Source organism: Entamoeba invadens (assembly GCF_000330505.1).
Source record: "Entamoeba invadens IP1 unplaced genomic scaffold scaff_1105074724951, whole genome shotgun sequence".
In the NCBI taxonomy this organism is placed as follows: Eukaryota; Evosea; order Mastigamoebida; family Endamoebidae; genus Entamoeba; species Entamoeba invadens.
This window is the reverse complement of record NW_004191829.1, coordinates 82,747-97,574: the sequence shown is the minus strand read 5'-3', so window position 1 is coordinate 97,574 and position 14,828 is coordinate 82,747. Positions and strand designations below refer to the sequence as shown.

At 24.9% G+C, this 14,828-nt stretch overlaps 1 protein-coding gene across 1 annotated transcript; it reads right to left on the bottom strand.

Moving 5' to 3' along the window:
• Positions 1–10,367: 10,367 nt before the first annotated feature.
• Positions 10,368–10,796, bottom strand: EIN_012680 (hypothetical protein; the record flags this gene model as incomplete). Its single annotated transcript, XM_004185039.1, has 1 exon — positions 10,368–10,796. The coding sequence occupies one exon, from the start codon at positions 10,794–10,796 to the stop codon at positions 10,368–10,370; it is 429 nt and encodes a 142-aa protein (XP_004185087.1).
• Positions 10,797–14,828: the final 4,032 nt, after the last annotated feature.

Here is a 14,828-nt window from a genome sequence, read left to right as displayed (position 1 = left end):
TTGCCACGCGTTTCACAATAATCCAATAAATCATATGCACAACTCGATTTTGTGTTTTTGCGCAACATGCTTAAATCCAATTTTTTGAAAAGAGTTTCCGCTGTGGTTTGGATGTGATTATCGAGTCCTAAAAATAGTTGTATTTATTATATTTTATTACAAATAAATGTTAATTTTATTAGTAATTATATTTTGAAATGTTTTGAAAAGTTGTCTTTATTATTTCCCAACATATTGACATCTGATCGCAATATATTTTTTAAAACAATTGTGTGATTTCCCGTTTTTATATGCAACAACTGATTTTTAATGTTTTGGGTTATTAAGAAAAAAGAATTAAAACTAAAATTGGTGTGATAAATAATTTTATACTTATGATGGCATATAGTTAACTTTTAATACAATCGTGGTTTGTAATCTAAAATAATATGCGAATTATACAAAAATATAATTATATAATTACATTTTTTATTATACTCAAAAAATTATAGAAGTAAAAATAGTTCTTTCATTGTTTTTTCATAAACACTATTGATTATGTTTGATGTTATATCAATAATGTTCAATATACATTTATAGTAAAATACGATTGGAAATTGATTATAATATCGTAAATTATCGTTTTGTAATTATCATTGATTGTGTTCTATTTTTCAAACATGGTGTATAAATAAAACGAACAAATAGAAAACAATTCGTTTTAATAATACTTTTTTGTCATTAATAGTTTTTTTTTCTAAAAAGCACTTTTTCATTATTTTTTCAATCATGCGAAGAAATCTGTTACTATATTGAAATATAAAAAAATTTAACCTATATTCAATCATCTACCGTTTTACACAACAACTTTTACCACAACTGTTTAACCTTTGCGGTACCAAAAATTTCCAAAAATGTAAACTTATTCATATCTTATTTATTTTGAGTGTATATTAAAGAGAAAAAAAATACAAAAACGCTTTAAACTTTTTACAACCAGGGGGAATTCCAGGAAACAAAATTAAAAAAAAATATTTACTATAAATTAAAAGTAAATTTAACCTAAAATCGTATATTGTTAAAAATGGTTCACTTTACCCATGAAGAAAACTTGAAAATTAAAACAGAAAAGTTTTAATTATTTACAAAACAAAAACAACTAAATTAAACTGTATAAATTAATAGTAACTTTTGACCTAAAATTGTATTTTTGTTTAAAAAAGGTTCACTTTTACAATTATGAAAACTTGACAAATTATCTTATTAACACTTAAAAGAACGCCCTTATTTTTGTTTTGGTTTGTTTTTACAGGATATTAATTTAATTTTTAATGATTTTCTTTTTTGACTTGTGTAATGTTTATGCACATAAAACAAACTCTAAAAAAACTGAAATTTATTTAATAAACTCGATATTTCCCAGATTTTTAGACCACTTGAATTTTGTTCAATGTTATTTAAAGTGTTAATTATTTAAAAATTATTTTTTTAAATAAAAATTTGTGTATAGTATAATAAATTATAAATACCAATCTTTTCAAAAACAGGGTTTAAAAAACGTATTAAATTAAATTGCGATATTTTTTTTTCATTAAAAAACAAGGGATACATCATATTTTGAAAAATTGAAAAGTAATTATTTCAATTTGGTTTTTATTCTAATTGTTTTGATTTTTTTAACTAACATATAAAAAAGTTAATATTTTATTAAATTATAATATTTATAACAAACAATCAAATATTATGTTATTGGTTGTGCAACCACATTAATGTTTAGTCTTTTCACTCAAAAATATTATTTTGAGAATCATATGTATATGAGATATATTAATAATTGATATTTTTAACTATTGTTTTAATTATTTTGGTTTAACATTACACAAAATAAACCAAATGTATATAAACAACATCGCCACCTATTTTCCTGTCTTTAAAGAAAGAACTTTTTAAACATTACTCTACATTATTATAAAATATATGTTTTTAACTAATTTGTATAATCAATCAGTCTTAGACTTAATATAAACATAACGAACAATAAAATATAATGTGGAAACTTTTTATATTTTAAAATTGTTACATCAAACTAAAACTTAAAAAACAATTTAAAACTAAATACTTTCATAAAGAATAATTTTTAGTTTTGGGATTTAAGTTTATATTCATCTGTATGCGCTTTGTAACAATTATTTTTCTTGTATTGGAAGGGTTAAAAAACAGATTTCAAATTATGGTTATTGTTTTTGTTTAGATAAAACGTATAAAAATATTTTTAATTTTTTGTGTTTTTTATAAAATAACTAACAATTCTTAAGCAAACCCATTCGGCCACACAAATCAACGAAAAATATAATTGTAATAAGTATCTTTGCTACTACAATGTTGTCACTGTAATAATAAAGATTTTTCTACTCATTATTAGTGTCTGGGAAAAATGGGGTTGATTATATTTCAGACCTAAAGTTAAAATCGTATTAGAATCGTTGTAAAAACCTGGGGGTGATCTCTAGCTGTAGTTTCGACTTCGTGAAAACAACCAAATGATGCCTTTTTATACAATAGCACATTTATATGTAATTTGTTTTTAGAATCTTTTTCTCATTTTTATATTTATAAAAAAACATTTTTCATCTCGTGCATTTTACCCCCAAAAATACTGTTGACTGGTTAAACAATTATAATATTGTTTGAATTATAATTAAAACAATTAATACTTGTTTTGATTTTTTAAACACCAATTATTATGATATTGTAAAAACAATAGTTCACTAACATTTAGATAACAGTCTGATATAATATTAATTCTTTGATGACCACCTTTTTTTCTTTGTTTGTTTCTAAAATAAATCTCTGAGTTATTGATGGAGCTGGCTTTTTTGGTATTTCGTTTCCTTAAAGAAATGACGCATACAACGTGAATATTGAACACCAACAACATATACACAATAAGCTCTGGCTGCATCTCAAATGTTTTCATCTCTGCGTTCTTCAATGATAGGTGGTGATGCTATTTCAGCCTGTTTGAACTTGTTTTGAATAAGTTCTGGTCGATTTTTCGTTTTCTAAGAATCATAAATTTAAAATTGTTATTTCCACTGTCAATTCTGCAAATTGTATTTTGATATTGACAATATAGTCGAATATTTTATCAGATGTGACACAATTTTCTGACATGTACTTTGTGAAATCCATTTTCATAAGTTCATAGCGAATAAGATGGCTTCTGATTCCAGCAAAAATAGACAGATCTAATGGCTGACAAAATGGGACGTGTGTAGTTTATAATATTAAACATCAATTCCGTTCTTTTCAAAATGGTTTACAGCGAAGTTGTTCCTTTTGAAACCATCAATTATCTAAACCCCTCTCGTCTTTGTTTTCATAGTTTTTCTCAATGCTTTAAAATTCGTAATAAAAACTTTTTCGAACCAAAAAAGTTCCAAATTCATAAATCCACGTTCTTGAGTATATACCATAGCCAGGTCTTTTAAATTAGTTAATACATTGAGCTATAATGTGATTCGACTGGTTATAATTAAAGACTTGAATTTTGGTCCATCTGCTCTAAAACAACCAAGCAGAGTAATTTCGTCCACTCGACTTAAAATTGAGGTGTACACTTCTTTTCCAACAACATTAGAAAAGCACACTGACTTTGCAAGAGTGTCCACCTAAAAGTCAAAACCGACATCATCTATATTATAAACAATTAAAACATATTAACCATTGACTGCATGTTTAATTTTTTGATACGCAACTATCTGTTTATTAGTAACAGCGGCTTTTTCTACTTCCATCACTTCGGCTTTTTACACCAAAATTTTGTATTTTTCTTATGGTGTTGTATATTTGCTTTGTGGTAACTGATGCTTCTCCCTTTTTAAAAATGTCGTGTTTACAAAATCCCTCACATCTTTTTGTTATGCTTAAATATTTTTGTTGTGATTTCTAAATAAAACGTTTTACTTCTATTTTTTTATTTGTTTAATAAACATGGCAGACCCGTATCTCCCATACCTTTATTGTGTTCCACTTTTTTGTTGTTCTGCTACAGACATCGTCTATCTGAAGAAAAATTTGACATATCCGTTTTCCACTCACGGCTCCATGACATATCAATAAGGTTTCTAAAACAAACTTGACCTGTTCGTAAAGTGTTGACAGTTTGTTTACATCACTTTCTATTAATTTAAATGTTTAAAGCTTGCCTGTAAAAGAACAAAAAAGTGCAGGTTTTTCTACAGACTTGACTTTTTCCACTCACTTTATAAAAGAAAAAAATGAAATCAAAACACTGATTCATTGCGATATTTAAAATATGCGGGGAGAGATCGTTAAAATTATAATATATAATGTATGCGAGAAAGAGAGAGTTTAATTTGAAATGATAGTTTATTACTTTTTTGTGAAACGTTTGAACAAAACGTTTGAATGTGTGTTGTATAATATAGGAGAGACCACAATTTTCTCCAACAATAATATATTTTATCCACAAAAATATTAACGATTCGTTTTTTATTCGTTGGTATTTTGGTTTCATTGGTTTTTTATCAAGTTCTAAAATTACAAAACAACAAGAACAAAAATAATAACTGATTTTTTTATTTTTCCCAAAACTGCAGAGCAAAGTTTTTCTTTTCCAAAATACGTGTAAATATTGTTTTTTTTTTATTTTAAAAGTTTCTAATAAATTCCCCAATTAGTTTAAGATTTCGAAAACTGATCAATGAAAGAGTTTATAATTAGTTATATTGATTTCTATCAATATAATTGTAATAATTAATAAATTGAAAAAAGTAACGAGACTTTTTAACAAGTTTTATTTTTGTGTATTTTTTCTGTTAATTTATTTCACCACAATACCGTTTTTGCTTCAATCTATTTTTTGAATTACTAAATTTTAGCCTTACTATTTTTATTAATATCAAACCATTTACTTTGAAAGTATTATTATGATAATATTTTCATTTGATTTTATAAATTAATTATGATATTAATGTAATTATACCATTTTATCAATAGCAAATAACGACTTTGTAAAAGTACCAAGGTTTTACTGATTTTAAACAACAACAAAAACGATGTTGTCCCGAAGATGATAGTTGGAGGAATAGTTCTTTACTTTCGACGTATTGTATAAGAAAGGATATTCACAATTATTTTTTTGTCAAATTGAATATGTTTGAAAATATATATTATGTTTGAAAGAAAATATACAACGGTGTTTGTTTCAATAGTCTAATCGATTTTGTTATTCCGCTATTTTTTATCACTAATTAATAATTAGTTTATTTTTTGAAAAAAAATATAGTTGTTTTTAAAAACTATATAGTTTGTTTTATTTTTCAAAATAGTTTTTCACCAACTCAGAATTTTTGTTCAAATCTTAAAAATAATCAAATTAAATTTTAGATTCCTTTTGAGAAAAAAGTTGAAAACAATAACACCAATAAGTTGGATAAAAACAACGGAACGTATTACGGAGAATTTAAAAAAACGCAAAACAGACAAATAAGCAAACTATTATCTTTTCAATTCATTGAATTACAACAAACTGCGTTATAAAATGTATTACAACAATAAGTAAACATGTTTGTTATATATAATGAATATATTAATCTATATATTCAATAACAATAACATTCAAAGTGGTTGAAATGTACTTGATAGTGAATATGTTTTGGATATTCACATGGTTCGGCAAATATTTTATTGTCCCAAAATAGCGACCCTGTTTTTCATTAGGGCGTAAAAGTACTATTATTGTGTGAAAAATAATTTTATAATAATTATTTTATTTTCAATTTTTTTAAAACAAATGTATTTTTTTCATGCCATAACAAAAATATTCTAAAAATACCAAATTTATTAAAAAACATTTAAAAATGTAAAAAAAATAATATTGTTTATGGACAAATATTTATAATTAAAACCAAAAATGAATATTTTTATAATTCAAATTTAATAGAAATAAAATTATATATTTTTTCTAGAAGCTATTCTATTTTTAAAAAATAGATATTTTTTGTTTATTTAACCTTACAATGTCGGTAGAGTAATTAAAATAACATTTATTTTTAGACGATTTGAAAAATATGAAAAAAAACTTGAAAATTCAAGTGTGATTCACTGTTAACAAATTCTCGGATATTGAGACTTTACGATATCAAAAATTGATTTGTATTATTCTGATATGTAATTCAAACTTGTTTATATTTCAAATAATGCGTTGACATTATTTATTTAATTTAATGATTTTTGTTTTTTTTTATTTTTTTCGAATTTAGGAAATGTAATAAAAATGACAAGGGTGCCATTCTGAGATTTTTGGTATTTTGTTTTAGTTTTGTTTATCATCCGCAATCCTAAGGTTAAGACAAACAAATAAAAAACATTTAAATAACAAAAAATGGTCTACATAAACAATAGTCAAATATATTGATTGAAAAAACTATAAAATCATATTATTATTTAGTATAAATATATGTATTTTTCTTAACATTCCAAATCAGTAATAACCAAATATCTTTTAAAAAATATTTTAATATTTAATTATAATAAAATAGTTTATAGAAAATTAAGAGAAAGAAAAAAATGTTCTGACTTCTTCGAGAAGAGAACTTAAAAAGTATGAGTATAAACCCTCGTTCATTTGTTTTGAATAAGAAAGTCTTATTTGCAAAAAAATGTTTTTTTATCAATAAAAAATACATTATCAATAAAAGTTGAAAGACACATCAACTTGCTTATTTTCGAGAGATAAAGACAACTTGTATGATACATCTGTGTATAAAAAAAGAATAACCAATTTAAATAGTTCTAAACACAATTTTTCTGATAATAGTTATGAAGAAAAATATTGAGATTCAAAAATGGGTTTTTGTGATGTTTGTTTATATTTTTTAATAATTTTAAAAATTACATTATTATTATTATTATTATTATTATTATTATTAAACTATGAAGAAAATAGGTTTAAACATACAACTTAAACAATAATAATAAATTTGGATATCAAATATTTTATATATATATTATCATTTATTAATTTTAATAGAACAATGATAAATATCTAAACTTGAAAATAAAAAAATAACAGACAATAAAATTATTTTATTTTTTTTGTCCAAATTACATTATTTTTATTAAGCTTCATATCGTATTTCATGAAAAAATATTATTAAAAATGCTAATGAAACGGGAAAATATTTTTATTCGTTTTATTAGCTTTTTTGATACTAATTTTAAAAATAATATTCTCAAATACAAAGATTATTATTATAACAGTAATTAAAAATCAAACAAAAATCAAATAAAATGATATGAGTCTTAAGTAAGTTTTTCTTCTTTTGTTTTTATAATGTTAATTGGTGCAAATTTTAAAAATAATAAATATATTTACTTATTATTTTCTTGTTTGCTCAATAAAAATAACATCGTATATTTTATAATTATAAAGTTAATTCCAGATACAAACAAGTTGTTATATCTTAATAAAAACTAACAAATAAACATTGTTTAAAACCCCAATCAAATTTAAGATACATATTATTTAACCTCATTTAACTTGAAAGAAATAAAACTAAAAAACAAAATGGATAAACCTTGATTATCTTACTAATGTGATGTAAAGTGTGAGAAGGAAACCAGCAAAAGCCTTTTATTTCTGATATTGTTAAAATGGTTTTGCACCATTTTTACTTTATGCACATCAAGGACACTAGTTTGTATAGTGTTTAGATGAAGTGAATGCAAAAGATCAGTGAGTTTAAAATATGTATCAACAAGTCAAACATTATTATTTGGAATTTCACGAGTGATAGTAATTATGTTTTAACAACAAACAATGTGTGTGTTTGAAATGTATAAATAGACGTTGTATAAAACATGTTATATTAGAATTATTTGTTGTCTTCATATGATAATAAGAAGTGTTTGGAAAGCGGAGACTAATTTATGCATGCGAAAGACAAGTGTAGTTTTAAGAAAAGTTGAATTGTTTCGCCAATAATGATGTTGTAAGTATTTGTGAGATAAGCAAAAAAAGAATTTATCAATGACACAATAAATAAGTGCAAAAGTAGTATTACAAACTGCCGAATAAATTTTTCGATAAGTTTGTGAAATGTCAACTAACACCCACTTTGGCAATTTACAACAACAGAGAGTTTGTTCTGAAAGTGAAACAATGGATAATTATGAAACTACAATTTTAAATATGCAAAGTGCAAAGTGGGTATTACTTCTGAGTGATGTGATAAGAACGTTGAGGAGTCTGACACAAACGCAGCGAAGTACATATCGCGCTAATTTGGGTATTTTTCAAAGTGCAAAAATATTATCACTTGTTTGATGTTATAAAAACTTCATATGTCGATTTTTAAAGGGTTGCTGGATGTACGATTTGCAAAGATAAGTATTGTCGGCAAGGGAGAAATTGCTTCAAGCATGGCAATAAATGCAAAACATGTTTACACAGTGAATGTAAATACATTACATGTAATCTTTAATAATTGGTTATATCAGAACATCACTTAATTTCAATAATAATATGAAATTGTTTGCAATTAAATATGTTTTAATGTTTACAATGTGAAAGTGTCTATTACTTGAATTGATAGAAGTGCGTTAATTGCGAATTGTGCGTTTTGTATGAATTGTGAAAAGTTGTGCAACTGATTTAGTTTAAGGAAGTTAAATATGTGTGTATTACACTGGGTTGGAATTTTGTAAGAGTGAAGTGAATACTATGTGAATAAATTGTTCACCAAAAGTATTATCTTTTATTTATAAATTAGGTTGTTTTTAACATCAAAACAACGCGTTTTCAATTACACTTACAATTATCATTATTATTGTAATAATAGTCACATTGTTTGTGATGTGTTTATTGTTCAAATCACAAATGATGTTATTTTTTAAAGACAAAGTGTGCGTCTAAAATGAAGTTATTGAACATCAACTTTATCTTATTTTTCAAGGAGTTATGTCAAACAAAACTACGCTTATCTTCTTTGTTGACTTTGATACAAATTGTTCACAATCACTGGACAAACCATTCATGACGTACTCTGTGTTGGAAACAACACAAAGTGCTTAATTAAACTACAACTGAAATACAAAAAAACAAATGAGATGAACATTGATGTTGGAAAAATATATCGTGAAAAGAATACCGATTAATGCTTTTTAATGTGTTTTAATGTTGAATATGGCATCGGAAAAAGTTTCTATTGAGAAAATGAAAGAAGTTGAAAACAATAAAAAACGTTTCAAGAAAAAAAATAAAGTAGTTGACTATCAATTAAATTGATATAAAGTTGTTGGGATTGCTGTATTAAAACTGAAATAACAACTTGTATTTTTCAATGAATATTTAAGTTTTTCAAATGCCGTTGTTAATTTCATGTTTTGATGACGGGTCGTTTTCATTTTTGAAAAAAAACCGTTCAACACTCATTGTTGTTGGGAAAACGGTCATCATTTTTACAACAAAAACTTTGTAACTTTGAAAGTTATAATTGCTTCAATGTTGTAAAAATATCTTCAAGAGTGAGCCCATATTGGTAATTGGTCAATGTCTCAAGAGTTTGTTGCAATTAATTTTTACTTTTTATGATATTTTTTCTCATTTTTTCAATTTCACTTTCACTACAAGTTGTCATATAATTGGTCAATAACACAACTTCATCTGATAATTCTTTGTAATTATCGGGTAGTGAAATAGTTTTTCCACTTAAAATTAATTCAGGAATTTCATTGATAGCAAGAATACTATCAAAATTGTAAGGCGTTGGGTTTTGTCCCAAACAGTTAAATCGACAGTGTAATTTGAAAAGTCGACAAGACCACAAATCGTGTTCATATTGACTGAGTGTGGCACATTATTGTATCTCAGAGTTAGTTCAGTCAAAGTTATATATAATAATTTCAGAAGCAACGAATGGTCGACTTTGAGTACCTTCTCGAGTTCGGCAAAGTCTTCAAAGTTTGATTTTTCAACCTTTCTTATCATCATATCAATATAATCAATAAACACAATAATTCTTCTTGTGTATTCGGGAATTGTTCCATCTTCTTCTTGAAGGGAACTCGAAAAATAAAATAATATTTTGAAATACTCTGTTGTTACCTTGAAAATATTCTTAATTTGTATGTCCTTCATATCAAATTTAGTATAAATTATACCATTCTTTTTGAAATATTCAAGTAAATCATTTTGCACACTTTCATTTAAAATATACTTTGATATGGCTTTATAATTCGAAGTAATATCTTTCAAATTGTTATATATGTACAACCATCGTGTGTAACAATAAGTTGCAATTCCCGATTTTACAATTTTACTTTTTTTCAAAGTCTCTAATTTTTTCTTCTTTACAAAACAATTAACAGATAGATTCTATCATTTTTACTTCTGGTTCAGTGTCGCAACTTTCACCGACTAGATGGAACCCGTGGGCAGAACACCACCATCCCTTAATTGATGGATATGGAACCCGTGTTTTCGTTGTCAACAAACCCAACTGTACACTGAATTGTTCAACCACGCCTCCATCAACTCCACACATTGTAGCACAACCATCGGTTGTGATGCAGTGTAATTTATTCAATGGAATTCCAAGCAACAACAATTTATCGAGTAACCATTTCGCAACTGATTCAGAGTTTGTTTCTTTTTCTTCATATTCTTTAAGAATAAGAGGGACGGAATAAAAGTTTCCATTTAATTCATACCTCAAAATAACACAGTAGATTTCTTTGTGCTTTTTAGTGGTCGAGTCGGTTGAGATACAAATGCACCCACAATTTTCCATACAATCCGCAAAATCACCAAAAGAGGAAACGTTTGCTCTTTTAATTTGCCTTCCAACAGACCTTTGACTCAAACTTAGTGATTTTATGTCGTCAAAATATTGTCTCGAAAGCAGGTAAAATGCCCAGTACTGTCCGAATCTTACTGCGTTTATTTGCGATTCAGATAAACGTGCCTCAATAGAAAGTGAATTTATCAAATACTCGATGATTGATCTTTTGATAACATTCATATTTTCCATTTGTTGTTCACTTTCATTTTCAAATAAACAATCAATCAAATTTACCTTTATAGAATGTGTATTCTCGAATATCTTCCAATGCTTTATTTAAATTAACGTTTCCAATTCCAACACTTTTATAATGCACAAAAATTCCACTTTTAAAGTCTTCAACTGATGTGTTCAGTTTATCAGACATTTTCCGTTTGTGTTTAATGTCAAAAACTCTGTGTTGTTGTGCGTGTAAATCGTCTTTAGTTTGTGAAGTGTGCACATTTAATTGTTCTTCGTCATGTTGATCTATTTGAGGAGCATCATTTGAAGGTTCAATACCAGTTAATTGTGTGTGGGAATCTTCATGAACAATTAAAACTTTATTTACCATATCAAGTTGATTGTTTTGTGTACTTTCGATTTGCTCAACTTCTCTGACTTCTTCTTCAATCAAAATACCAGAAGTGCAATGGCTTGTTGGTCTTCTTTTAATTGGGCGTATTTCAGGAGGTGCCGTTCTAAATTTGTTATAGAAGAACCATCAAAAAATCTTCGAATTGTTGCAATTTTCGAGTATCTTTTGTTTGTGTAAGAATACCCAACTTTGGATGTTGTCGTTAAAATATCACTGGTATAAATTTCTTTTAAGCTTGTGTTCTCCGAATTTACTAATTCTTTAAAAACTGTTTGTTCTTCGGATGAAATGAAACGTATTGTTTTTGGATGTGACTCCAAGTGACTTCCTTTTGAAGATTTTTTAATCCATTTATTGTGAAGTAGACAAAAATACCAATCTTCTCTGTTTTGTGTTGTTTGGAAAGAAGTGTGTATAAGACTTCGAGAAAAGGCGTATAGATCATTCAAAAACACAAGATTTTGCTCTTCCATTGTAATTTACTTATTTAAATTATATTTTAACCCTCAACAAATAATATGTTTTATTAACATTATGAATATTTTAAATAATAAAACGTTTTAATAATTAATAATACAATTACAACATTCATTTACATGTAAAATTAACATTGAAATTATCTTTAATGCTAAAAAATAAATGAAATTGCACAATAATAAACAAATATAAAAAACGTTGATTCAATTAATAAAATACAAAAAATGTATTTTTATCATGTTTATAAAGTAAAAACTTGCCTATTGTTATTTATAATCAGATGAAAGCAGTAATAATAATTATAATTATCTAAATTCGAAACTATATTTATTTTTTCAGTTTGAAAAGCAAATCTGCAAATACTTTTCATAATTATAAAAACAGATTTACTTAATCATATTATCATCTATAATATTACAAACTTGGTTGTTTGTTAGCAAAGAAATACATGTATTTTTAATTAATTAATTTTAAAACTTAAATAAACTCAAACAATACTATTATTATTGTTTTACGACGAGTTTAACAGTGAATTGTTGAACATACAAGTGTTGTGTTATTCGTTTTTAAAATCATAAACACAATTAACAAAACTATTTATATTGGTTCAAATTAAAAGTTATCATAACTATTAATTTAAAAAGTAACCACTTTTTTATATACAAACAAAAGACTTATTTGTGTTTGATAATAAATTGTGAAATTGAAGTTTTTTTATTTTTCAAGACCGTATTTCAAGAATAATTATAAATTTGACGCCGTTGCAATATTTTTCAAATGTTTCTATTCATTGAATACAGATAAAAAATATCAATATGTTGACGGTATTAGTTATAAACAAAATGAACCAATTAATAATAATAATTAGAATATATTTTTGTGTATAAAATTAAATTATCATATTGTTTTGAATATTTTCCATTTTAAAACACATTTTTATAATAAATATTAATGTTATTTTTAAACATACATTTTAAACATCTAATCAAATATAAGACAATAACTCACTCTGTCAGGTTTTTTATGATCTCAAAAAATAATTGATTATATTACATGTTATTATCGAATGCAAAGCATCGTCCAAAAGGTTTTCGCAAGATAAATGATAGATTATTTTTAATCTCATTCAATTGTGATTGTAATACGTTTTAAACACTTTTAAACTGTGTGTACAAAAATATTTTTTGTATTTAATAATTTCGTTAATAATATTGTTAAAATATCTTTAGAACGTGATTATCGTTCTAAACACTTAACGTGAAACTTATCTTTATTTTCTAAAAACCCATTTTCAAAATATCTATCAATTTGTTTTAATTTGAACAACTTTGTGCTTAAAAGAATTACTACAAACGTTGTTAAAACATAAAAATTATTTAATTTTTAGAAACTATAAAATGGACCTTTCACATAATTTTTAAGAATTGGTTATGTGTTATTTTAACATCAAATGTTGATTGATAGATTTTTAATTTTTTGATATGTCAAATAAAAACGCATCAACAGTAATACAACAAAGTAATATTTTTATTTTGAAATAACCAAAGAGTATTAAAAGAACAAATTTATTTTCAAATACATTAAAATTGAATGTTCTTGAAAAAACAAAGTCTAAATAATAAATCGAAATGTTATATATTGTATAATTAATGTTTTATTTTTAATTAATTATTTTATTTTATTAATTAAAAAACATTATTTGATTTGTTATTGTTTTAAACATCAACCAATTTAAAAATCGTTTTAAATTAAAATTAATGACAAATTATGGTTGATTAAGAAAGAAAAGGGTTTTCTTCTTTTACTTCTACAAAATCATAAATCAATCATAATTAATATTTTAAAAAAAATCAAGTATTTGTTCACAGTTGTGTATGTAGTAGTAAACTTAAAAAACATTGTGAAATGTTCAATGTGTTCTTGAGGGTGTAAATTAGTGCAGTCCGGCACTTAATGTCGCCCGTGTTGACCTTGGTTCTACCAACAACCTTAACATAAATGAGGTTTGAAATGAACGTTTTCGAAATACTTTATTCGAACGATCACATTCTAAGAACTTACTTGACGAAGAACAACAAGTATTTGATACTTGTGAAAAAAGCATGGTTCTTTGACAAAAGATTAAAAATTCAAACGACTTGAAAGTTAAGAAGTTTTTTAATTGAGTGGTTCAGTTTTTATTTGGTATTATTTTTCTTTTCATTGAATAAGTAAGAGTTAGTAAAACAATTTATTTATTTAAACAAAAGTTAATAACAAAAAACATTTTTGTAGGGTTTTAAAGTTTCTGGAAGTTGCATTTAGAATATTCCAGTCACCCCGTTTATTAAGATAATAAATACCTAAAAATATTGTCTTTTTATTTATACATACATCCCTATAAATTCGGGATTGTAATAATTATTTAAATGATCGGTTAATAGTTAATTTAATTAAAATGTTTATCTATTCATAAGAACCTTTATTTTTTAAATGCCTTTATTTATAGAGCATCAATTTTATTTTTATTCAAGCAAAAAGAACAAATTATTATTTCCCGTTTTTTTACGTTAAAAACTTGTAAAAATTAATATTTTACTCTAACAAAAAAACTTTCAAAAAGACCCATTATGATTTAAGTAACACAACCATTTTTGAGCAAATAAACGAGATATTTACTAAAAAATCTTATTAGGAAAAATACCCGTTATCTTGGTCAAAATTAAGCTATCATTTATCTTGCGAAAACCTTGCCGGACCATGTATGATTATTGAAGCCAAAATTTTATCTTCATTTATCGAATCCTAATAAATTTATTTTTATTATAAATTATGATACTGTTATTATAAATAATAGTAAAAACTTAATATAATATCGTTAAATAAAAAACAGACTTTAGTTTTAACACAACAAAGTTTTTATTATTCAATGAAACATTATTTGTTGT